The sequence below is a fragment of the Pinus tabuliformis genome, chromosome 4_1 (assembly GCF_031772625.1).
Source record: "Pinus tabuliformis cultivar Carrire ecotype Pingquan chromosome 4_1, CPIR1, whole genome shotgun sequence".
Classification (NCBI taxonomy): Eukaryota; Viridiplantae; Streptophyta; class Pinopsida; order Pinales; family Pinaceae; genus Pinus; species Pinus tabuliformis.
Window position 1 is genome coordinate 432,616,848 of NC_142303.1, and position 27,906 is coordinate 432,644,753.

The 27,906-nt window shown below is 31.5% G+C and overlaps 1 protein-coding gene and 1 pseudogene across 1 annotated transcript; both read left to right on the plus strand.

Moving 5' to 3' along the window:
- Nucleotides 1–7,011: 7,011 nt before the first annotated feature.
- On the plus strand, nucleotides 7,012–7,909 carry LOC149176140 (ethylene-responsive transcription factor ERF039-like; annotated as a pseudogene).
- Nucleotides 7,910–24,992: 17,083 nt separating this feature from the next.
- LOC149176141 (ethylene-responsive transcription factor ERF039-like) lies at nucleotides 24,993–25,885 on the plus strand. Its single transcript, XM_089423033.1, has one exon. The coding sequence runs from the start codon at nucleotides 25,093–25,095 to the stop codon at nucleotides 25,654–25,656; it is 564 nt and encodes a 187-aa protein (XP_089279159.1). The 5' UTR covers nucleotides 24,993–25,092; the 3' UTR covers nucleotides 25,657–25,885.
- The last annotated feature ends 2,021 nt before the right edge of the window (nucleotides 25,886–27,906 follow it).

Sequence of the window (27,906 nt, forward strand, 5' to 3'; positions counted from 1 at the left end):
CAATTAGAGTTGTATTAAACTCTCTTAGAATTGAATATTTCATGACAGATCTAAGCACAATGATATTAGGTACCATCACTTGTGGGATTGTGTGCAGAGGAGAATTATGATACTACAATACATTCCAACTGAGGAGCTAGATGCAGATATTTTGACAAAGGCATTGTCAAGAGGCAAATTTGAAATCCATAGGTGTAGGATAGGGATGGTGCAAAGTCCCTCTCTTGCTAAGAGGGAGTGTTAGAAATTGTAGCAAGAAAGGCTCAATTTGACTTGTGCCTTAGTCAAATTGAGTAATTCAATTTTCCACATCAGCAAGATGACTTGGATTGCAGTTAACTTGTGTGACATGGCATTGTCTACTAGTTAAATCAGTAAATTCGAGTTATAGTCTTGGTGTACAATTTGTGCATGTAGTGATTGCTAAAATTTAGCAATCTAGTTCAGTTGAACTTAGTTAACTAAGCTTAAGTAATTAATTGAGTTAGTTGAAGGTCAACTACGTTGTAGAACTGTTGTTAACTCAATGATCTCTCAGTTAAATTGGTCAATCAGCTAAAAATATCCTAGACATGCATGGAATTAAAATTGCCTATCTAGAGTGGAGGAAAAGGCACATTTTAATTATCAATTATATACTAGTTGAGTGTACAGTCTTGGCATTGATGCAGGTGATCAATTCCTTGGGGTTTGTGCAAGGAAATAGTGAATTCCCCTATTATTTAGAAGCCTAATTTCTCTTTAATTGCGTAAGGAAATAGGAGGAAGTTGGGGCCTTGAATTGGCTAAGTGTTGGCCAAAGTAGGACAGTTAACAGGAGAACAAGTTTACAATGTAGGGTGTGCTTAAGGATTGAAGCAATACATTGTAATAGTTTCTCATTCTCATATGATTATTGAAAAACAACGAAGGGGTTTTTCCCAGTTGGTTTCCCCTATAAATCATTGTGTTCTTGTGGTTTTTATGGTTGCATGTTATTGCATGTGTTTCAAAATGGTGATTTCCATTCCATAGAATAGTAGAGGAAATTTGTAATCTCTTGATTTTAGTTTGATTTCATCAGTAGTAGCAAATTTCTATTAATTTCTACAATTATAGGGTTGAAAGGTACCATTTCTCCATATCTTGGTAACCTATTGTTATTGTGCACTTTAAATATTAAAAAAAAGGATTTGATCTGAATTGGACCGCTTAAAGCACTACTAGAACATTACTTGACCTACCCTTTATTTCACTATTGGATTTTAATCCAAAAGCTTCGTCTAATTGCACACACCTTAAATGGATTCAATTTCCATATAACTTTTGAGAGGGACCATCCAATAGGATTCAATCGTGGAGAAGGACCATTGCATTACATGCATCTAACTGGTCTGGTTTTTATGCATTTTTGTATTGAAATGAAATCACACTTAAAGATTTGAACCTGTGTACTTGTTTGGATTTGGCAACAATGGATTTTACATAAAATGTTCAAATACTTTGGCTAACTAGTCCATAGTAATTGTTTAGGAAGAGGCACATGTATTTTCCTTTTTAGAAAAGTTCGATAATGACAGGCTCTTAAGGGTTCCCATGCTATTGCTAAGCAAGTATACTTTGTTCATTCCACCAGATGTTTTAAATATTCATGATTGCAAATTCTCAGAATTTATCATGGTGAATTTATTGTTAGATAAAACCAACACCATAACAAACAACCTTCAATGATCTTTTTAGATGAACACATGAACACCTGCAAAATTATTATAATAAGCACCTTAATAAGATGTGTTATCAATTGAAAAATACAAAACCATGTGAACAATTGAAAGAAACAAAACCCATACAATTTAAAATTCTAAGGTCAATGAAAATTTTCCAGTTACATGCAAATTTACAGTCACTACATTTTCCATTAAATCCAATAGCTTAATAGATTTAGCCCAAGATTCTGGCCTTGCAAAGGTTGTGTACATATTCCCAATGAGAAGCACATTGGATACAACTGGTCAAGGAATAGTGAACACATAAACTAATAGGTGCTAGAAATCCTCTGTCAAGATTGCCATTTAGTATTAACTAAAGCTTTGATGCAAATAACCAAAGATTATGGAAAAGATGTGGTAAGAAGGAAAAAAGAAAAAGCAAAAGCAAAGCCTGCATCCAAACAATTAGGGCAACCATTTAGATTATGAAATTGTAAAGCAAGGGTTATTGGATGTAAGTGCCTCAACGAGCCATGTAGTGTATGTGTTGAATTTATTTGTTTGGGGAAGCTTCTTGTGTTTGTGACGTTATTCTAAATATATGAACAAAATATTATTATTTTGTATATCCTTAAAAACATTATATAAAATAAACAAAATTATTTGTGTTCAAGCATCAATAGTCTTCATCTTTTAATTTCCTAGTAAGGGATAACAAATTGAATAAGTTTTTAGTAGATAATAACCACTACTAAGTTTGCACAATTATAATTTTACTCCTACATGTTCATAAATAATGGTAAGCAATAACTCCCTATAATTATATTTATTTCCATCTTGTCCTTATTCATTTTTATGAAAATACTTGCTTAAATACGGTGGGCAATAATATATGCAAATACTTGTATTTTCAAGGATTTTAATTTTAGGTGGTTTTCCTATGAAGCTTAACAATGAAAAATGATTGCACAAATATTTTTAAAATATGTCATAAATATTGCAATTACATCTAGAAAATATGGAAAACAAAAACAAACAAAAAAATCTAAGGTAATTTTCCACATGGCATAAAAGCTGCAATCAAATGTTATGGTCCAATCAAATGTTAGAAAAATATTTTTTTTCAATATTATTGAAAAATAAATATTTGCTTTTCAAAATTAAACATTATAACTTGCATTGGTCAATACTAAACTAATAGTGGTCAACAAGAAAATCAATTTTATCATAGAATGATGGTTACAGTGATTTATCAACCATTTATATTATATGGCTATGCTAGTTATAAAACAATTAATATATAAGTTAAACATATATACATTTAATAAGAAAAACGAGTAACAAGATATACATTTACCCCCACCTTACCATGTCGATTCTTAATTATGTTTTGTTACAATACATATGACAGCTTGACATTTTTTTTAATTAATCAATTTAATCAAAAAGGAAAAACAATATAACTACTTTGGAGATAAATCTCAACTTTTGATTTTTGTATATTACTATGAATATTCTAAAATATTTTATGGAGGTTAAATCCCTACCATCCACCTAATAATTATTAATAATTAGATTTAAATTTTGGAAAGCCTTTGGTAGTCTAACCAATTTTTTTGGTGAAAATCATGAAAATTCCGCCAGAGATTTTTGTAAATCTGGGTTAAAGTTGTTAAATTTCAAGAGTTTTGGTGTCCATGAGGTTTTGATGGCGTTGAATCCATTGTCACCTTCAAAAAGATGATTTAAACATTGATTCTCCTCCGCCTGGGTAGACTTGTCCACCAAAATAAATACTTGTCCAACCAAAATAAATATGTCTATCAACATAAATAAAATAACCGTTAAAATATTAATATTTTTTTAAGATTCATAAAAAATTATAAAATAAATAATAAAAAATAGACTCTTTTCTCAATATATTATTTTTAAAAATGATTAACTAATAGATTTAAAAGAGTAATTTAATTATTAAAAAATTATATTTTATTGTTTTAAAGATATTGATGTTCATATCGATTTTTTTTTAAACCTGAGAGGACCATATCTTCAACATGTCCAATACATCACCTCGATTGGGATAGGGAATTGAACCAGTGACTTCACATGAAAGAGTACCTTAACATAATACCCAACCACCCTCTATCCAAAACCCAGTAGACAATCATATCGAATTTCTTTAAAATTATATATTTTATAAATTTATGAATTCCAATTTTTTAAATAAAAATTAAACATTAAAAATACTTATTTTAATTTTCAAACTTATAATATTAAAAAAGATATTTTCATATTAATACCAATAAATTTTATAAAATATTTATATTACAAATCTATACTATAATATCATAATAGATATAAATAATTCCGCCGCTAAGAGCTCGTCTTCCTCGGGCGTAAGGAAACAGGTTAACGGCCCAAGACCCAGAGGCATCTGGCAGGAGTGAAAGCCTGCTCCCTTATGGACCACCAGCGGGTTATTACAAGTTGCGTGGTTTTCCTTGATAACAGTGATGAGTCAAATTGACATTCGTAGATAGCAGCCAGAGATGGTTGTCCTCATTGTTGGTTTGACACCTGAGTTTGATAGTTTTGCCACCTTTGAAAAAAAAAAAATATAAATAATTATAATACGTAAGTATTATAATCTAATACGCATTTCAAAATATATTTTACATTATAAGTACATATTTAACATTTCATTAATAGATTAAATATAATTTATTGTTTGATTGCTTTTATAATATTTAATTTTAATTTATGATAAACTATGGTGTTTATTTTAAAATATGGTTTCTGGAATAGAATATATATATGTAGATGAGATTTAATAAAGAAGATATAGTTTTCGTCATCTTTAGATATAATAGAATCAACTTAAATTCTAATTCTAATTTTGGTAGTGAATTAATTTGTTCATTATTATTTTATTTTGATGGTTCCAACAAAAATATAGATATGAAACCTTGTAACAAATTTAAAATAATATTATCATAATTACCATAAGTTACAAATAATTAAAACAAAATCATCATTTATAAACAAAAATCTTATTACAAAAACTATTCACTTAAAAAAAATTAATATATAACTATAATAATTATCCATAAATAATAAATAATAAATAAAATTAAAAAAGAACCTTAATAGAGTATATATTAGAAAGGTTATAAATAATCCAGCATGAAACTGGTGGGTTAGAAAGGTTATAAATAATCCAGCATGAAACTGGTCAGTTCTCAATCTTGACAGTTCATCCTCAAACCCTATTTATTAACACATTTTCTCTCTCTCCTTTGTAATCAAGTCCTGATGATGAGTCTTGGTCTAGACTCGAAACGTCGACAAAGAAAAATGAAAACTGTGAATTATCCAAGTTCAGATTCTAAAAAGCCGAACTACAAAAATCTGCAATCCATTAATATAGATATGAGCCTCATAACCATTATGACAAATAAAGTAAGATTAAAATAAGGAAAAAATATTTTAGTTTTTTTAATTATATAATAATATAATATAAATTTAATAATATTTAATTTATCAACATTAATCAATTATTTAACTTATAAAACTATACTAATTAATAAAAATTATATACTTATAATTATCAAATATCTTGAGGAAGAAAAAGCATAAATATTCCTCTCCTTTGTTGCAACTAGAACCTATTACAAATAATGAAATTCAAATATTAATAGTTTATTAAAGAATAACCCTTTTTGAAATCCATAACTCAAGCCATTATAGATATCATTGGTGATGTAATAAGAGTTGATTCAGGAAAGGTCAAAAAGTTTTTTTCAAGGGTGGTTTAAATGATAGAGAAGAAATTTTATTTTATTGTTTGAAGTAGTTGATAGTCTTTTAATTAATATTGTTTGTAGAGGGGTCCATTATGCTCGACCTCTTGGGTTAGACTTTGTTAATAAGCACCTAGTCAAATATTTTTTTTGAAAAAAAATTAATATGATTTTTAATAACTGTATTTAAAGGTAAAAAAATATTAAATGAAATGAGTTTGAGATATAATATTAAAAGTTTTTAATAATATATATTTTAATAATTGTATTTTTTAATTGTTATTAAAATAATATGAATATAAAATAATAAATTGGGGTTATTTTGAGTTGTTGGGTAAAATGGTTGTTATTTTTTTTCTCGAAGTCAATTTCTTACGAGTGATATAATGATGAGAAATATTATTATAACCGTTACATTAAAACTAGTACAACCACATTAAAAATATTAATGTGGTTGATATAGCTGAAGGCTTCATAAATATAACCAAAAAATTATTATGACACGAAGAATGCCTTACTAATGCACACATTTAATAATGAGGAACTTATTATGGAGGAACTTATTAGAATTAGAATAATCTCAAATCCTTAGGAAATTGATGGGTGGGGAGTCACGTGGCACCAATATAATTTTTTAAATTAATGAAAAGTTAATGCAACCTAACAAACTCTTTAATACACTACATCCATCAATAAGCATTAAAACTAAACAAATATTGAGCATATTCCCTTGAGAATCAATCTAGGCCCTCAATTAAAAAAAATTAACAAATCCTCATCTACTTTAAGTTCAAATAAAAAAACTTAAAACAAATATTATTGTAATGACATCAAATTCACTTTGGAAAAAATAATATTAAATAATATTTATATATAGAAAGAAAAACTATCCGTTCCCATTTTAACCCCAAAAAAACACAAATAGCTTGATTTGATGTGTATATAACCTTGATGCATCTAACTTGAAAAATATAAAAAAACCATGTATATATGTCATCATTTCTGAAAATGGTAATACATATTACACACACCTCTATTTTGATGTGGATATGTCAACTTTGATGCATCAAACTTGAAAAATATTAAAAAAAAACTTGATTTGATACGATGTATATATGTCGTCATTTCTGAAAATGGTAGTACATATTACACACCCCTTAAATAGAATATAAAATTGTCAAACTTTGAATTAAAAAACAAATGACTTATGTATATATATATGTCATCATTTCTGAAATTGGAAATACACACACCTTCGAAAAGAATATAAAATCGTCAATATTTTAATTAAAAAACAAATGAGTTGACTCTAGTGGCCTCATCGATAGACGCAAGCGTACACTTGAGAAGTGCTCCAAAGGCTAAAAATAGATGCATGCATATTCACACGTTTAACACGCAAAAGCGCTCGCCGTGTATTCACAACTGTCACGTGTTCCGCATCAAAACAATCCACACGGTTTCAGGCAACTATATATACGCTGCCTAATACCGCAGCCATTCGCACCATCAAACACTCTCAGCCGAAGAAGCAGCCGGTACCGAGTTCGAATCCTTGCCCTAACGCAGTCCCGTGTTTTAAGACTCAAACTTTAGTGACTCCTCCGCAACATGGTTAAACCCTTGCCAAAACAGAGCAGCACGAGCGGACCGGAAAACTGCCAAATAAAGTCGCGGCAGTTCAAGGGAATCCGAATGAGAAAATGGGGGAAATGGGTGTCGGAAATTCGAATGCCCAATTCCAGGGCCAAAATCTGGAAATTCCATGCGGCTCTGTCTCCTACGACACCCCGGAAAAAGCTGCCCGCGCCTACGACTTTGCGGTCTACTGTCTAAGAGGGTCGAAGGCCACATTCAATTTTCCCGACTCCCCGCCGGAAATTCCATGCGCCTCTGCTCTGTCGCCGCCGCAAATTCAAGCCGCCGCGGCCAGGTTCGCCACAGAAGATTTCCGGCTGCCGTCGGAAGAGGACGCGGCGTCCTCCTGTTCGTCGCCTTCGGAAGCAGAGTCCGGCATTGACAGCCAACAGATATCTGCGGAACAGTGCGCCACATTCTGGGATTCGTTACTGCTTGAAGATCTGGACAGTGGCGAGTCTCTAAATTTAGAGGATTTTCCTCCGTTAGATTTCTCTATGGACGATTTTGGGTTTCTGTTCGAGCAGACGAAAGACTGGGGGCTTTTCTAGAGAAAAGGATTCATCATCTACCTCTGCAGGCGATTTTGCCATTAAAGATTGATTAACGTATATGCTCTATCTGAAATTTATGAGATTAGTGAGGTTTCCGAGGGCTTTCATCAATGGAAATTGATGCGTCCTTGGGGAAACTGTAAGCTGCGCGGCCGCTTGAAAATGGCGCCATCTATCTTTATTTGTATATAATTAGAAATTTAACATTGATTATTCTTCACCACTCTCCTCCTTGAACTAAAATTAAATTCCTTAAACTAAAATTAAATTAAGCGATTCCCATTTGGTTTCTCTTCTTTTATTTATTTATTTAATATTCCTTTCTAATTTATTTAAACTTTTTTATTTATTTTAATCCATAATTAATTATGGTTATTATCCTGCTGCCCCACAGGATATTGCAATTGGTAATTGCGCTAAACTTAATTAGTTCAGTAAATATATTTTTTTGATTTAATAAAGTTTAACTATATATATTTTTTATAAACCATATTAATATTTATTTATGTTATTATTGGCTAAAATTTTGAATATTTTATTACAAAATACATGTAATTTGTGATTTTACCATTATTACTTATTAATTCAATGTATTCTATTTTTGTCATATCAATATCTTTTATACACTCATAATTATATTAAAAAAATTAATTGAATGTTTTAATTTTAATTTTAATAAATAAAAAAAATATATATACAGGTCATTTTTTAAGTTAAAATTAAAATTAAAAATTTAATAAAATAAAACATATTTATTTTTATAAACTCAATAATAAATTAGTGTTATTGTTTTTTTCCATATATAAATTAAAATTTAAAATTTAAAATCTATATATTTTTATAAGCTAATAATTATATTAAAAAAAATTATTTAATACTTTATTCAAATATTTAAGAAATAAAATGTATAATTCTTGATTTGGATAGACAATCTTGATTTAGAGGACTAATGTAGTTCAAATATAAATGCATACATAATATATTATAGTTTTTTAAAGCTATGTTTGAATAAGCTTTGAAATTAAGACCTTGCTCTTTCATTGGGCAAATAAAGACTTTATCAGTCAACAAAATTCAAATTGATGGAATTATAAACCTAAACACTAATTTGAATTCAGTGTTTTTACTATAATTTAACTATATTTAGACTAAGTGACAAGAGTAGCTACTATATTACATAATTATTTATTTCAACAAAATATATATATATATATATATATATAGATATATATATATATATATATATAAATATATATATATATATATAAATAAATATTAATATAATATTATAGAAAATTATTAATCAATTTAAAAAAACCTAATTAAATTAAATATTCCTATTCATTTTTATAAATATAAGTAACATCTTTATTCTTATTCACCTATTTCATAACTAGTTTTAATTTATATCACTTCATAATAAATATTTTAATCTAACTTATTTTTTATATTTTTTTCATTATCATTATTAATTTGGGAAAAAACCTAAAAAAAAAAGGAGAATACTATTTTATGATTTAAAAAATTAAATTAAATTTTAGTCAAAAAGAATATTTAGTTTTTTTTAATAAATGAAATGAAAGTTTAGTGAAAGTGAAACACCAAAGTTAGTTGCACCAATATTTAGATTTTTTTTTAATAAATAAATTTAAATATCTTTCTTTTATTAATGGTAAAGAAATTATAAATATTTATTTTATTTTAAAAATAATTATATATATCTTTTTTTTTGTAAGCAGCTGTGTTGCTCTTCTTTTTCTATTACTTTAAATAAATAAAAAACACTATATATATGGTTGACTTCAACTCGCCCTCTTGGGGAAACCGAGTTTTTCAGCCACCTAAAGTTCTTAATAGCCGACCAAAAATAGAAGTTCCAGATTCTGATTATCCATGCTAAATAAACTAAACAGTCTTGCAGATTTCTAATTCTACTTGTATGCATATATCTATTTTCCTCTTCTAATACTTGAAGCAAACTATAATTATCTATACTATGCAGCTTCATCAAAATTAATACATATCTATACTCAAACAGCTTCTGCCGCTGGTCGCTGGTTTGTCTCCCTGTTTGCACCCTGTTGTCCTTCCCTTATCATTTGTTGAATCTCCTCAAGCTTCTTTTCTTGCATCTCCAATGTAATCTGAATAATCCTCAGCTCCCTCCTTAGGTTGGGGACTCCTTGCGCCAGTTCTGCCATCTCTGTTGCAGCTTGTTCCAAGGCTTTAGCCAACAATCTCTTCATCACCCAGTAGATATGCAAGGACTGCTTAAATAGAGACATTCTACCTCTAGTATTGCCAGGGTCATGGAGTAAAAACTCCCAATCTTCCATCTCTGAGTCAGACTAAGCCTGAAGTGCATCTTCTTCCATATTCTGGATAATTCTCCTGATTCTTGGGTTAGTGTTCTGATTGTAGGCCCTTTCTGCTTGTTGAATTTTCTTATCTAACGATCGACTTGTTCTTTTGCCAGGTCTCCCTCTCTGCCCCTGTCTTCCTCCCCTTTCTCCTCTGTTTCTGTGCGGTCCTCTGCCTCTCCTGCTACCCGGTTCCAATCTGCTACGCGCGCCTCTTCCTCCCCTCTGTCTGCCGCGTTGCCTTACCTTTCCCTCCCGTTGTCCTTGCTGCTCTTCACTGGTCTGCTGGGTATCCCAGCCTCCTACAGTTCCACCTCGTTCCTTGCCTTGCCTGCCCTGTTCTTGCAGGTCCTCCTCATCCTCAGAGTCGTCATATATTTCATATATCTCTTCCACTGTTTCTTCCTTCGCTAACGCCTTGCCCTTTCTGTCCCTGTCTTTGCGCTCCGTGGCTTCTAGTTCCTCTACAGCCCTTGCTCTCTTCCTGGTTTCCATGGCGTCCTTAGTGAGGTTTCGGCACAAGTTCTCTCTGTAGTGGATCTCCACCACCTTTCCTCCCCTCGCGCTCTGAATTCCTAACAAGTTTCCTCGTTGTCGATCCTTTCGCTGCCGCCCGTTTATAATCTTCCTTGCTCTGATCTGCCTACCTGTCAGCTTAGCCTTCCGCTGCCACCTGTTACTTTTCCTGCTGCCTTTCCTATCAATTATCTTTCTATCCTCATTTCCATTTGTGGACTCTGACATACCGTTTTTTCCCCCTCTCCGATCACTTGAGTTAATTATCTTGCTGTGGGGTGGTTGTTTCTTACCTGTCGTCGCACACTTCTGCTGTAATGTACCTTGCCTGCCCATTATACCACTCCCCCGCCTTGACTGACACTCATTTAATTTCTGGGATTGCCGATCCATCTCACCTGTCCGTCGCACGGATGTTATGATTCTTTTTAATTCCACAAAATTATGGATTTTTTTTTTTAAGGATATTAGCCATTATATTAAAAGTTGCTTTAATTGATTAATCTAAAAAATAATTTTATATCATTTTAAAATATTAAAATGTATTATTTCAAATATTATAGTTCATATTATTATTGGTATTATATGTTTTAAGCAAAATCAGATTTCTTGACTAATAATTTAAGAGTAAGTATATCAAAATAAAGTAACTAGGGTAGAAAATTTCAAGAACAATTTGAGACTGAATTACATATAGAATCAAAATAACTACATCTTGTGGTTAAAAGTCAAAAGAAGCTACTAGAGCAAGATCTCATGCACTTATATTGAAAACAAATTGAAATTGACTTCCCAAGTGAGCTAGAAGATCATCCAAGCTAACAAAAAAACTCAATCATATTTAAATGCACTATATATTATCAAACTCAATCGTATTTAAATGCACTATATATTATCTAATTTTTTGAGATTGAATTACATATTGAATCAAAATAACTACATCATGTGGTCAAAAGTGAGAAGAAGTCACCAGAGTAGGCTCCTATGCACTTATATTGGCAACTCATTGAACATGACTTCCCAAGTGAGCTAGAAGATCATCCAGGCTAACCAAAAAAACTTAATCATATTTAAATACACTATATATTATCTAATTTTTTAAGAGGAAAAAATATATTCACACATTAACAATTATTTTAAAAATAATTTGTATTATTATAACCTTTTATCGTAGCTATTTTTTTGCCAAATAATAATAGAGAAATCACATTTTCAAGACATGTTATATTTTAACCTCTTAGTTAAAAAGTTAAATTGCAGCTAAGAGAATATATAGTTTAATGATTTCATGTATAGCATTCAGATTATATTATTAAAAAGCACATACCATAAAGGATATTTCCTTTCTTTTAAATACTATCTAGGTTGAAAGATTTTTTTGGTTTTAAAGTAAAACCTTATCATTAATTAAGAGTTTGTTTTTCTCTAAGAAAACAAATTAATAAATAGATAATTTAAAATTTAATAAAATAATTATCGTTCAAATTACAATATTACATTATTTAAATTGTTTTTTTAATGTATAAATTTATTAATATTTTTAAAAATCTCACTTACTCTAATTATACAACTTAAATAATTTTAATATTCTCTTTCAATTAAAAAAAATCAAATCTAATTTTTTTACCTGAAATTGGACATCAAACTTGTGATTTCTTGCTTGAAATTAGACCATCAAACTTGTGGAAAACAGATCTCCCCACTTAACCATTAACACACACTGTCGAAGTGAATAACTCTAATTATACAACTTTTCAAAATACTATACTCACTTCTTAACAAAATTAATTGAAAAAATAAACCCTACGCTAAATGGAGATTTAAACTAAGTACTTATATTCAATCATCTAAATGGAGATTTAACAAGTACTTATATTCCCAACTATGTATGGTCCACGGTTTAAATTTAATGCATCCAAATTACTTGAAAAACTTTCAAGTACATTATAAATGGATGACATCATCTGACGTAATCATCTAAATGGGAGTTTAGAACGTGCTCATATGCTCAACTATGTAGGTCTCACGTAATAAAAGAAAGGAATATATTTTTGTGCTCTAAAATAATAGAATGGATTCTTCATTTGTAAATAATGATAATAATCCACTTACTCCCCATTAGCAATCAAACAGTTGCACTATAAGTGAATTGATACATTTTTCTAATACGGTCTATGGACACTTATAAATGGACTTTAATACCTTTATGTCTCATTAACAAATTTCATATGTGTATTAATGTGCCATTTATGGGGGTTAATTGTTCTAAAAACTTAGTAAGACTTAGGGGCTGGTTACTTGAGAGGTTGGGATGGTTTATGGGAGTCTTGTTGCTGATATGGAAGGTTTGTATTGTGTGTTTCCATCAGTTCCACTTCCTTAAGGTGAATTAGGAGGTCAAATCATATCATAGCAACTTCTCGTCACATGTTTACCTCGTTTGGTTGGTTACTTGGGTAGATGTGGGAGGAGGTCGTTACAAAGTGTTATGAGAGCATGCTTCACCCCTCAGACTGGATGGGTTGTGTGTTGGTCATGCATTCATGTCGGTTGCACGTGTGTTAATCACCCTTGAATGCTTGTTGCATATGCATGGTGTCGGTCATGGTTGTAGTGATGTCGCCATGTGAAGAGGATGTTGTTGGGGTGAAGTGTGTCATCATGAGTGTATGATTGGTTATGCATTACTAGGTGTTTCAGTACTTACATGTTGTCAAAGGTACATTGATATGGTTGTTGTTTTCATGCATGAGGTTATGGTATGAGTAGTTGATATGGTCATGCATTGATGACTGGACTCTAGTTAGAATGATGGATATATGGTTACATTCTTATGTGTTATATTCCTATATGTTGTCATGACTATGTTATACATGTATCATACTGATTTATTGATCTTGCAGATAAGGTATTCTCCCCGAATTGTGCTAAGGTACATTGGTTTACTGTGATTTTGTTTAGATGACATGATATACCTTGGAGGAAGAATATCAAAGATGACTAGCAAGATGGTAGACTAGAAAGACTCTCCCTATGAGTTAGATGAGAAGCGTGGTGTTGGGAACTCTTTCTCTATTGAGTTGGTGCTAGGGGCAACACCAGCATCAAAGGCACCCTATAGGATGAGAACTCCAGAACTAGTAGATTTGAAGTTGCAGTTAAAGGAGATGCTTAACAAGGGGTACATTAGACCAAGTGTATTTCCTTGGGGTGCACCAATGTTGTTTGTAAAGAAGAAAGATGGTACTCTCAGATTGTGCATTGATTACAGGAAGTTGAAAAAGGTAACGATCAAGAACATGTGCCCATTTCCGATGATAGATGCTTTGTTTGATCAGTTGAATGGAGCAACAATGTTCTCTAAGTTCGAATTGAGATTAGGATATCATTAGGTACGCATCAAGGAAGAAGATATATACAAGATTGCTTTCAGGGGCACATATGGCCATTATGAGTTTGTTGTAGTTCCATTCGGTTTTACTAATGCCCCAACTACATTTATGTGTTTGATGAATAGTGTGTTGCATCCTTATTTGGAAAAGTTTTTTATTGTATTAATTGATGACATCTTGATATACTTCAAGAATGAAGAAGAGTATGTCGAACATTTAGCAGCAGTATTGAGATTGCTAAAAGAGCATCAGTTGTATGCCAAGCTTATCAAGTGCAGCTTCTTTGAGACATAGGTGCATTACTTGGGACATGTTGTTTCCAAGGAAGGCATAATAGTAGATCTAGAAAAGATAAGGGCCATCATGGAGTGGGTAGCTCCTAAAAATGTGGATGAGGTGAGATCATTCATGGGATTAGCAGGTTACTATAGGAGGTTCATCAAGAACTTCTTACGCATTGCATATCTTATGACATCCTTACAGAGGAAAGGTAAGAAGTTCGATTGGACAAAAGAATGTGCAGCTAGTTTTGAGCAGTTGAAGCAGTTGTTGACCAATGCTCCAGTCCTTAAGAACACAGATCTTGCTAAAGAGTTTGCAGTGTGTATAGATGCATGTAAAATAGGACTTGGTGGAGTCCTTATGCAGGAGGGACAGGTGATGTGTTATGGGTCCAGGAAGTTGAATGAGCATGAGCAGAACTACATGACTCATGATATTGAGTTGGAATCTATTATTAATGCCTTGAAGATGTGGAGACATTATCTTCTTGGAAGGAGATTTGTATTGATGAGAGATTACATTAGGTTGAGATACTTGTTTGACGAGCCAAATCTAAACAACAAGAAAGCTAGATGGTTGGCTACCCTTGGTGAGTTTGACTTTGAGATCAGATACATTAAGGGAAAGGAGAACCAGGTTGTACATGCTCTTAGTAGGAAGGTACAGGTGAATCATATAGCAGCTATGAGCTCTTATAGGACAAAGGATAGGATCTTGCAGGCAGGACATCGAGTCGACAATTATATGGATATTATGTACATGTTACAACATAGTAATGGTACATGTACAAGTACAGGTGATTAGGATGTAGACTATCATCTCACGGCATATGGTTTGGTGAGATTAAGGGACAAGATTTATGTGTCGAATTGCAGTGAGATCAAGAAGCTTATCTTGAGGGTGTTTCACGTGAATCCATACTCGGGTCACCCAGGATATTAGAAGACGTTGATGGTAGTGAAGAAGTTCTAAAGAAGGAAGTGGCAGATTTCATGGCTAGATGTTTGGATTGTCAGCAAGTAAATGTAGAGTGTAAGCATCTAGGTGGTCTACTACAACCTATTGTGATTCTAGAATATAAATGGGAGGTCATTTCCATGGATCATTACAGGTCTTCCAAGGATAGTGAGACAACACGATTTTGTGATGGTCATGGTTGACAGGTTGAGAAAGGTAGCTCACTTCATTCTAGTGAAGACTACATATTTAGATAGTGAGGTGGCACAAGTTTTCATCAGGGAGATAGTGAGATTACATGGTGTTCCAAAGAATATTGTGTCAGACAGGGATGCGAAGTTAAATTCCAAGTTTTAGAAGGAGCTATTTGAAAGTTTGGGTACAAAGTTGGCCTATAGTACAACTTATCATCCACAGATAGATGGACAGATAGAGAGGGTCAATAGGATCTTGAAGGATATGCTGAGGATGTATGTCATGAACCAACAAAGAAGATGGGAGGAGTATCTTCAATTGGTTGAGTTCGCATACAACAATGGTTATCAAGAGTCATTGAGGATGAGTCCCTTTGAGGCATTGTATGGGCGGAGTTGTAATAATCCATTAGCTGGCGCGATCTAGTGAATAGGGTAATTATTAGACCAGACATGTTGGCAGGCATGGAACAAGAAATGTAGTTTATAAAGAAGAATCTAAATGTAGCACATGATAGACATAAGTGTTATGCAGACCAACACATGGTATTCAAGGAGTTTAAGGTTGGGGAGCATGTGTATTTGCGCATCAAGCCTAAGAAGAGCTCTTTAAGGATTGGATCGTGTGCTAAGTTGGCACCATGGTATTGCGGGACTCTTGAGATCCTTGAGAGGATTGGACCAGTGGCCTATCGACTTGCATTGCCTCCAATAGTGAAAGTACATGATGTTTTCCATGTTTCATTGCTTAAAAGGTATATAAAGAATGTTGATCATGTTATTGATTGGTCTATATTGCAGGTTGAGCAAGAAGGATAATTCTAGTCGAAGCCTCAGTGCATATTGCAACGAAAGCATCTCATGCTCAGGAACATATCCATAGAGAAAGTTAAAGTGCAGTGTAAGCACTTTGGGCCTGAAGACACTATATGGGAGATGGCAGATTAGATGTGGGCCATGTATCCTTATTTGTTTTCTAGTTGAGGCAAAGCAATTTTGGTTTGATGTTTGGTATATGTTTTATCGATATTTTGGTATATGCACATATGTATATGGATGTAAATAATGCCATGAGCTAAGTTATAAAGCTCCAATAAGTGGTATGGTCATTATCTTGTCATGTTGTCATAATGTTTTTCTTTTGAGCAAGTCATTCATCATAAATATTGCAACGAGCTAAGTTATAAAGCTCCATGGGCAGTATGTTTTCTTTTCAGCAGTTTTGCTGAGGTCTTGGTGTGGTTTAACGCTGAGGACAATGTTCCCCAAGGGGGAGGGGTTTGTAACAAACTCTGGTTAAAATTTCATGTAATAAAAGTTAATAAAGGAAAAATAAGACCACGGTTAAGGGACACGTATTCCAAGTTGAATTTTGGGCAAAGATATCCTAGTGGGCATCACTAGATGTGTTTATGGCTAAAGGAAATTGGCAAAGGAAAAGGCATTAAAAAGGAAAAAATGTATTTTGACACATTTATTTATGAAAATAAAGAAAATTAGGTGAAAAGTAAGGTGAAAGGTCACATATTACATGTGAAGAGGCAATTGAAGGAAAAAAATGGAAAACGAAGAAAATAGAGGTCTCATTGATAAAAAGGATTCTGAGGACCAGTTTGTAACCTTTTGTCATTTCAGTTTTGGATCTCTCTCATTACTCTCTCTCTCTCTCTCTCTCTAACACTTTTGGAAACTTAGAGTTTACTTGGAGCACTCTAGTATTGGAGCAAGGAAGGGAAAAGAAAGCAAAGGAAAGGAAGGAAAGAAAGGATCAATCAACTTCAGCAGGAAAACTTGCAGGTAACATATTGCATGTGTGATTTCCTAATTGCTTTTGACAAGCATGATTTTGCATGTTGGTGTATGGTTCTCTTGTTGTCAATGCCATGGTTTTGTTGGGTTATGAAAGTGGTTTTCAGCCTAGCCTTACCTTTTTTTCAGATATCCATGGTGTGATGGGATTGCTTTCTCAGTTTTGAGCTTCGGAATTGCCAGATGGTTTCAGAATTTGGGGTGTAGGTAGTCTCAAGAAAACCCCAAAGGCATAGGAATCCCTTGACCAATTTTGGGGGAATACATGATAAATCCTAAGGGTGGAGTCTCAGTTTAGGGCTTAGTGATTCAGTGTGGATTCCAGTAAATCCTGAGAGACAAGGAGATGGAAAATTCCTCAAGGATAGCGATGGAGTCCGAAGGAATTCCTAGCTCGGTTCGGTTTTGTGATCTCGGTGTCGGTTTTGGTGAGATCATGGTTTGGTGAGGGTGGAGGTGGTTTAACCTATGGATTCCCTTGGTTGTCTTTGGATTGTCTTATCCATGAGATCCCACATTAATGCTTGGAATATGACATGGCAGTGACTGACTGAAAGAAATATTTGGTTCAACCATGTCTACAGTGGGGTGGTACATGGAATTCCCAAAACTGGTCGAATTTTACTGTGTTTAATAAATGCTAAGTTCTCTTGATTTTGTACTTGTTAATATGTGGCTTTAATGACTTTTATCTCATTTTTATTTTCATGGCTTAATGCTGGTTATAAGCATGGTTGTATGACTGGTTATTGCAATGGTTATTTCATGTATTTATTTGTAACTGAAAGGATAATGAATGCAAGACCTAATTGATGTCAAATGGTTAAGATAAGAGGGTGGTGATCCTTCTTATCAAGTCTCATATGAGTTATCAGTGATTTATTCTCTGTCTTGTATTCATTTCGTATAGATTTCATTGATGCCAAGCGTTTGAAAAAATGTCAGTCCAGGTTGGGGATGGTCAGGCCTAGTCCTGGAGTTAGTTTTGATTTGCAAGTCTTGCTATTATGTAAATCATGGATTATGAAAGTGTCATTGAGTTCTCAGCAGTGACCTCAGCTCTTAGCTTGAAAACGTGGCTCAAATCTCGAGGACGCTGAGAAAAAAAGTCCCTAGACACTGGCAGGGTATGCTGTGGGAGCGTCCAAATCCTTCTGGATGCTGGCATGCCCATATCATGGGAGAGTTCGGGGGTAACTGGTCTAAAAACTCAGTAATACCTAAGGGCTAGTTACCTGAGAGGTTGGGATGGTTCTTGGGAGTCCTCTTGCTGATGTGGAAGGTATGTATGGTGTGTTTCTACCGGTTCCACTTCCTTAAGGTGACCTAGGAGTTCGAATCATATCATAGTAACTTCTCATCACATGTTTACCCTAGTTGGCCGGTTACTTGGGTAGATGTGAGAGGAGGGCATTATAGAAAATTATTTTTGGTATTTTCAGTCAAGGTATGGATCCAACAATTATTTATTGTGACAATTAGAGTTGTATTAAACTCTCTTAGAGTCGAATATTTCATGACAGATCCAAGCACAATGATATCATGTACCATCACTTGTGGGATTGTGTGCAGAGGAGAATTATGATGCTACAGTACATTCCAACTGAGAAGCTGGATGAATATATTTTGACAAAGGAATTGTCAAGAGCAAAATTTGAATTCCATAGGTGTAGGATAGGGATGGTGCAAAGTCCCTTTCTTGGTACAAGGGAGTGTTAGAAATTGTAGCAATAAAGGCTCAATTTGACTTGTGCCTTAGTCAAATTGAGTAATTCAATTTTCCACATCAGTAGGATGACTTGAATTGCAGTTAACTTGTGTGACATGGCATTGTCTACTAGTTAGATAAGTAAATTCAATTTATAATCTTGGTGTACAATTTGTGCATGTAGTGATTGCTAAAATTTGGCAATCTAGTTCAGTTGAACTTAGTTAACTAAGCTCAAGTAATTAATTGAGTTAGTTGAAGGTCAACTGAGTTGTAGAACTACTGTTAACTCAGTGATGTCTCAGTTAAACTAGTCAATCAGCTAAAAATATCCTAGACATGGATGGAATTAAAATTGCCTAGCTGTAGTGGAGGAAAAGGTACATTTTAATTATCAATTGTATACTAGTTGAGTGTACAGTCTTGGCATTGATGCAGGTGATCAATTCCTTGGGATTTGCGCAAGGAAATAGGGAATTCCCCTATTATTTAGAAGCCTAATTTCTCCTGAATTGCGTAAGGAAATAGGAGGAAGTTGGGGCCTTGAATTGGCTAAGTGTTGGCCAGAGCACGAGAACAAGTTTACAGTGTAGGGTGTGCTTAAGGATTGAAGCAATACATTGTAATAGTTTCTCATTCTCATCTGATTATTGAAAAAAATGGAGGGGTTTTTCCCAGTTGGTTTCCCCTATAAATCATTATGTTCTTGTGGTTTTTATGGTTGCATGTTATAGCATGTGTTTCAAAATTGTTATTTCCTTTCCATAGAATAGTAGAGGAAATTTGTAATCTCTTGATTTCAGTTCGATTTCATCAGTAGTAGCAAATTTCTATTAATTTCTACAATTATAGGGTTGAAAGGTACCCTTTCTCCATATCTTGGTAACCTATTGTTATTGTGCACTTTAAATATTAAAAAAAAAGGATTTGATCTAAATTGGACCGCTTAAAGCACTAATAGAACATTACTTGACCTACCCTTTATTTCACTATTAAGTTTTAATCCAAAAGCTTCATCTAATTGCACACACCTTAAATGGATTCAATTTCCATATAACTTTTGAGAGGGACCATCTAATAGGACTCATTCGTGGAGAAGGACCAGTGCATTACATGCATCTAACTTGTCTGATCTTTATGCATTTTTGTATTGAAAGGAAATCACACTTAAAGATTTGAACCTGTGTACTTGTTTGGATTTGGCAACAATGGATTTTACATAAAATGTTCAAATACTTGGCTAACTAGTCCATAGTAATTGTTTAGGAAGAGGCACATGTATTTTCCTTTTTAGAAAAGTTCAATAATGACAGGCTCTTAAGGGATCCCACGCTATTGTTAAGCAAGTATACTTTGTTCATTCCATCGGATATTTTAAATATTCATGATTGCAAATTCTCAGAACTTATCACTGTTAGATAAAACCAACACCATAACAAACAACCTTCAAAGATCCTTTTAGATGAACACATGAACACCTGCAAAATTATTATAATAAGTACCTTAATAAGATGTGTTATCAATTGAAAAATACAAAACCATGCGAATAATTGAAAGAAACAAAACCCATACAATTTTAAATTCTAAGGTCAATGAAAATTTTCTAGGTACCTGCAAATTTACAGTCACTACATTTTCCATTAAATCCAATAGCTTAATAGATTTAGCCTAAGATTTTGGCCTTGCAAATGTTGTGTACATATTCCCAATGAGAAGCACATTGGATACAATTGGTCAAGGAATAGTGAAAACAGAAACTAATAGATGTTATAAATCCTTTGTCAAGATTGCCATTGAGTATTAACTAAAGCTTTGATGCAAATATCCAAAGATTACAAAATATTGGAAAAGATGTGGTTAGAAGGACAAACCCAAAAGCAAAAGCAAACCCTGCATCCGAACGATTAGGGCAACAATTTAGATTATGAAATTGTAAAGCAAGGGTTGTTGGATGTAAGTGCCTCAACGAGCCATGTAGTGTATGTGTTGAATTTATTTGTTTGGGGAAGCTTCTTGTGTTTGCGACGTTATTCTAAATATATGAACAAAATATTATTATTTTGTATATCCTTAAAAACATGATATAAAATAAACAAAATTGTTTGTGTTCAAGCATCAATAGTCTTCATCTTTTAATTTCCTAGTAAGGGATAACAAAATGAATAAGTTTTTAGTAGATAATAACCACTACTAAGTTTGCACAATTATAATTTTACTCCTACATGTTCATAAATAATGGTAAGTAATAACTCCCTATATTTATATTTATTTCCTTCTTGTCCTTATTCATTTTTATGAAAATACTTGCTTAAATTAAGGTGGGCAATAATACTTGCAAATACTTGTTTTTTCAAGGATTTTAATTTTAGGTGGTTTTCCTATGAAGCTTAACAATGAAAAAGGATTTTAATTTTAGGTGGTTTTCCCATAAAGCTTAACAATGAAAAATGATTGCAAAAATATTTTTAAAACATGTCATAAATATTGCAATTACATCTAGAAATTATGGAAAACAAAAATAAACAAAAAAAATCGAAGGCAATTTTCCACATGGCACAAAGGCTGCAATCAAATGTTAGAAAAATATTTTTTTCATTATTATTGAAAATAAATATTTCCTTTTCAAAATTAAACATTATAACTTGCATTGGTCAATACTAAACTAATGGTGGTCAACAAGAAGATCAATTCTATCATAAAATGATGGTTACAATCATTAATCAACCATTTATATTATATGGCTATGCTAGTTATAAAACAATTAATATATAAGTTAAACATATATACATTTAATAAGAAAAACAAGTAACAAGATATACATTTACCCCCACCTTACCATGTAGATTCTTAATTATGTTTTGTTACAATACATATGACAGCTTGACATTTTTTGTAATTAATCAATTTAATCGAAAAGGAAAAACAATATAACTACTTTGGAGATAAATCTCAACTTTTGATTCGTGTATATTACTATGAATATTCTAAAATATTTTATGGAGGTTAAATCCCTACCACCCACCTAATAATTATTAATAATTAAATTTAAATTTTGGAAAGCCTTTGGTAGTCTAACCAGCTTCCGCCAGAGATTTTTGTAAATGTAGGTTAAAGTTGTTAAATTTCAAGCGTTTTGGTGCCCAGGAGGTTTTTGATGGCCCTGAATCCATTGTCACCTTCAAAAAGATGATTTAAACATTGATTCTGCAAGATTTGTTGAAAATTTTTTTGCCTAGATTTATGCCAAAGTTGAAATATTTTTGCCCAGATTCTGGCCAAAAGTAGTCGTCCAAGCAATTCCTCTGCCTCGGTAGACTTGTCCAGCCAAAATAAATACTTGTACAACCAAAATAAATATGTCTATCGACATAAATAAAATAACCATGAAAATATTAATGATTTTTTAAGATTCATAAAAATGATAAAATAAATAATAAAAAATACTCTTTTCTCAAAATATTATTTTTAAAAATGATTAACTAATAGATTTAAAAGAATAATTTAATTATTAAAAATTTGTATTTTGTTGTTTTAAAGATAATGATGTTCATATCTATTTTTTTTGTAACCTTGAGAGAACCACATTTTCAACATGTCCAATACATCACCCTGATTGGGGTAGGTAATTGAACTAGTAACTTCACATCAAAAAGTACCTTAACATAATACCCAACCACCCTCTATCCAAAACCCAATAGACAGTGATATCCAATTTCTTTAAAATTATACATTTTATAAATTTATGAATTCTAATTTTTTTAATAAAAATTAAACATTAAAAAATACTAATTTTAATTTTTCAAACTTATAATATTAAAAAAAAAAAAAATTATTAATACCAATAAATTTTATAAAATATTTATATTACACATCTATACTATAATATCATAATAAATATAAATAATTACAATACATAAACATCTTAATCTAATACGCATTTCAAAATATATTTTACATTATAAGTAATTATTTAAACATTTCATTAATAAATATAAATAATTATATTACATAAACATCTTAATCTAATACACATTTCAAAATATATTTTACATTATAAGTAAATATTTAAACATTTCATTTTAAACTTTAAATATTTATTGTTTGATTGCTTTTATAATATTTAATTTTAATTTATAATAAACTATGGTGTTTATTTTAAAATACGGTTTCTAGAATAGAATATATATGTTGGTAGATGAGATTTAATAAAGAAAATATAGTTTTCATTAACTTAAACTCTAATTCTAATTTTGGTAGTGAATTAATTTGTTCATTATTATTTTATTTTGATGGTTCCAATAAAAATGAGCCTCATAACCAGTGTGACAAATAAAGTAAGATTAAAATAAGAGAAAAAACATTAAAAAAAAAAAATTAATCATATAATAATATAATTTAAATTTAATAATATTTAATTTATCAAATTATTCAATTATTTAACTTATATAACTATACTAATTAATCAAATTTAAAAAATTTAAAAAATTATATACTTATAATTATCAAAAATCTTAAAAAAACATTATATTCCTTTCCTTTGTTGCAACTAGAACCTATTACAAGTAATGAAACTCAAATATTAATAGTTTATTAAAGAATGAGCCTTTTTGAAATCCATAACTCAAGCCATTATAGATATCATTGGTGATGTAATAAGAGTTGATTTAGGAAAGGTCAAAAAGTTTTTTTTAAGGGTGGTTTAAATGATAGAGAAGAAATTTAATTTTATTGTTTGAAGTAGTTGATTGTCTTTTAATTAATATTGTTTTTAGAGTGTCAAGGGAACGCTAATGAGAGGGGTCCATTATGTTCGACCTATTGGGTTAGACTTTGTTAATAAGCACCTACTCAAATATTTTTTTGAAAAAGAATTAATATGATTTTTAATAATTGTATTTAAAGGGGAAAAAATATATGAAATGAGTTTGAGATATAATATTGAAAGTTTTTAATAATATATATTTTAATAATTGTATTTTTTAAATGTTATTGAAATAATATGAATTTAAAATAATAAATTGGGGTTATTTTGAGTTGTTGGGTAAAATGGTTGTTATTTTTTTTACTCAAAGTCAATTTTTTACCAGTGGTATAATGATGAGAAATATTATTGTAAAGGTTACATTAAAACTAGTACAACCACATTAAAAATATTAATGTGGTTGATATAGCCGAAGGCTTTATAAATATAACCAAAAAATTATTGTGACACGAAGAATGCCTTACTAATGCACACATTTAATCATGAGGAACTTATTATGGAGGAACTTATTAGAATTGGAATAATCTCAAATCCTGAAGAAATTGATGGGTGGGGAGTCACGTGGCACCAATATAATTTTTTAAATTAATTAAAAGTCAGTGCAACCTAACAAACTCTTTAATACACTACATCCATCGATAAGCATTAAAACTAAGCATATGCTGAGCATATTCCCTTGAGAATCAAACTAGACCCTCAATTAAAAAAAATTAACACAAATAACTTGATTTGATGTGTATATAACCTTGATACATCTAACTTGAAAAATATAAAAAAAAAAAAGACTTGATTTGATACCATGTATATATGTCATCATTTCTGAAAATGGTAATACATATTACACACCTCTATTTTGATGTGGATATGTCAACTTTGATGCATCAAACTTGGAAAAATATTAAAAAAAAAAAAAAAAACCCTTGATTTGATACTATGTATATATGTCGTCATTTCTGAAAATGGTAATACATATTACACACACCTTTAAATAGAATATAAAAATTTCAAACTTTGAATTAAAAAACAAATGACTTGATGTATATATGTCATCATTTCTGAAATTGGAAATACACACACCTTCGAAAAGAATATAAAATCGTCAATATTTTAATTAAAAAACAAATGAGTTGACTCTAGTGGCCTCATCGATAGACGCAAGCGTACACTTTGAGAAGTGCTCCAAAGGCTAAAAATAGATGCATATTCACACGTTTAACACGCAAAAGCGCTCGCCGTGTATTCACAACTGTCACGTGTTCCGCATCAAAACAATCCACACGGTTTCAGGCAACTATATATACGCTGCCTAATACCGCAGCCATTCGCACCATCAAACACTCTCAGCCGAAGAAGCAACCGGTACCGAGTTCGAATCCTTGCCCTAACGCAGTCCCGTGTTTTAAGACTCAAACTCTAGTGACTCCTCCGCAACATGGTTAAACCCTTGCCAAAACAGAGCAGCACGAGCGGACCGGAAAACTGCCAAATAAAGTCGCGGCAGTTCAAAGGAATCCGACTGAGAAAATGGGGGAAATGGGTGTCGGAAATTAGAATGCCGAATTCCAGGGCCAAAATCTGGCTGGGCTCCTACGACTCCCCGGAAAAAGCTGCCCGCGCCTACGACTTTGCGGTCTACTGTCTAAGAGGGTCGAAGGCCACATTCAATTTTCCCGACTCCCCGCCAGAAATTCCATGCGCCTCTGCTCTGTCACCGCCGCAAATTCAAGCCGCCGCGGCCAGGTTCGCCACAGAAGATTTCCGGCTGCCGTCGGAAGAGGACGCGGCGTCCTCCTCTTCGTCGCCTTCGGAAGCAGAGTCCGGCATTGACAGCCAACAGATATCTGCGGAACAGTGCGCCACATTCTGGGATTCGTTACTGCTTGAAGATCTGGACAGTGGCGAGTCTCTAAATTTAGAGGATTTTCCTCCGTTAGATTTCTCTATGGACGATTTTGGGTTTCTGTTCGAGCAGACGAAAGACTGGGGGCTTTTCTAGAGAAAAGGATTCATCTACCTCTGCAGGCGATTTTGCCATTAAAGATTGATTAACGTATATGCTCTATCTGAAATTTATGAGATTAGTGAGGTTTCCGAGGGCTTTCATCAATGGAAATTGATGCGTCCTTGGGGAAACTGTAAGCTGCGCGGCCGCTTGAAAATGGCGCCATCTATCTTTATTTGTATATAATTAGAAATTTAACATTGATTATTCTTCACCACTCTCCTCCTTGAACTAAAATTAAATTCCTTAAACTAAAATTAAATTAAGCGATTCCCATTTGGTTTCTCTTCTTTTATTTATTTATTTAATATTCCTTTCTAATTTATTTAAACTTTTTTATTTATTTTAATCAATAATTATGGTTATTATCCTGCTGCCCCACAGGATATTGCAATCGGTAATTGCGCTAAACTTAATTAGTTCAGTAAATATATATTTTTTTGATTTAATAAAGTTTAACTATATATATTTTTCATAAACAATATTAATATTTATTTATGTTATTATTGGCTAAAATTTTGCATATTTTATTACAAAATACATGTAATTTGTGATTTTACCATTATTACTTATTAATTCAATGTATTCTATTTTTGTCATATCAATATCTTTTATACAATCATAATTATATTAAAAAAATTAATTGAATGTTTTAATTTTAATTTTAATAAATAAAAAATATATATATACACATCATTTTTTTTAGGGTTAAAATTAAAATAAAAATTTTAATAAAATAAAATATATTTATTTTTATAAACTTAATAAAAGTGTTACTATTTTTTTTCATATATAAATTGAAATTTTAAAATTAAAATTTATGTATTTTTATAAGCTAATAATTATATTTAAAAAAATTAATTATTTAATACTTTATTCAAATATTTAAGAAATAAAATGTATAATTCTTGATTTGGATAGACAATCTTGATTTAGAGGACTAATGTAGTTCAAATGTAAATGCATGCATAACATATTATAGTTTTTTAAAGCTATGTTTGCATAAGCTTTGAAATTAAGGCCTTGCTCTTTCATTGCGCAAATAAAGACTTTATCAGTCAGCAAAATTCAAATTGATGGAATTATAAACCTAAACACTAATTTGAATTCAGTGTTTTTACTATAATTTAACTATATTTAAACTAAGTGACAAGAGTAGCTACTATATTACATAATAATTTATTTCAACAAATATATATATATATATATTAATCAATTTAAAAAAACAACTAATTAAATTAAATATTCCTATTCATTTTAATTAATTAATTTTTATAAATATAAGTAACATCTTTATTCTTATTCACCTATTTCATAACTAGTTTTAATTTATATACGGCCTGGAGTATGCCGTAAAACTGCTTCTGCTTGGCTAAGAGCTCGTCTTCCTCGGACGTAAGGAAACAGGTTAACGGCCCAAGACCCAGAGGCATCTGGCAGGAGTGAGAGCCTGCTCCCGATTACGAACCACCAGCAGGGTTATGTCAGGTGGCGTGGATAGCAGCCAGAGATGGCTGTCCTCACTGTTGGTTTGACACCTGAGTTGAAAAAAAAACTAGTTTTAATTTATATCACTTCATAAATTGATGGCTGGCCAATATTTAGTTTTTTTTAATAAATGAAATGAAAGTTTAGTGAAAGTGAAACACCCAAAGTTAGTTGCAGGGAATATTTAGATTTTTTTATAATAAATAAATTTAAATATCTTTCTTTTATTAATGGTAAATAAATTATAAATATTTATTTTATTTTAAAAATAATTATATATATCTTTTTAATTCCACAAAATTATGGATTTTTTTTTTTAAGGATTTTAGCCATAAAAGTTGCTTTAATTGATTAATCTAAAAAATGATTTTATATCATTTTAAAATATTAAAATATATTATTTCAAATATTATAGTTCATATTATTATTGGTTTTATCTGTTTTAAGCAAAATCAGATTTCTTGACTAATAATTTAAGAGTAAGTATATCAAAATAAAGTAACTATGGTAGAAAATTTCAAGAACAATTTGAGATTGAATTACATATAGAATCAAAATAACTACATCTTGTGGTTAAAAGTCAAAAGAAGCCACTAGAGCAGGATCTCATGCACTTATATTGGAATGAAGATGACTTCCCAATTGAGCTAGAAGATCATCCAAGCTAACAAAAAAAACTCAATCATATTTAAATGCACTATATATTATCAAACTCAATCATATTTAAATGCACTATATATTATCTAATTTTTTGAG

Excerpts from the sequence above, each read along its gene's own strand:
- LOC149176141 (XM_089423033.1), top strand. The coding sequence starts at position 25,093 with ATGGTTAAACCCTTGCCAAAACAGAGCAGCACGAGCGGACCGGAAAAC.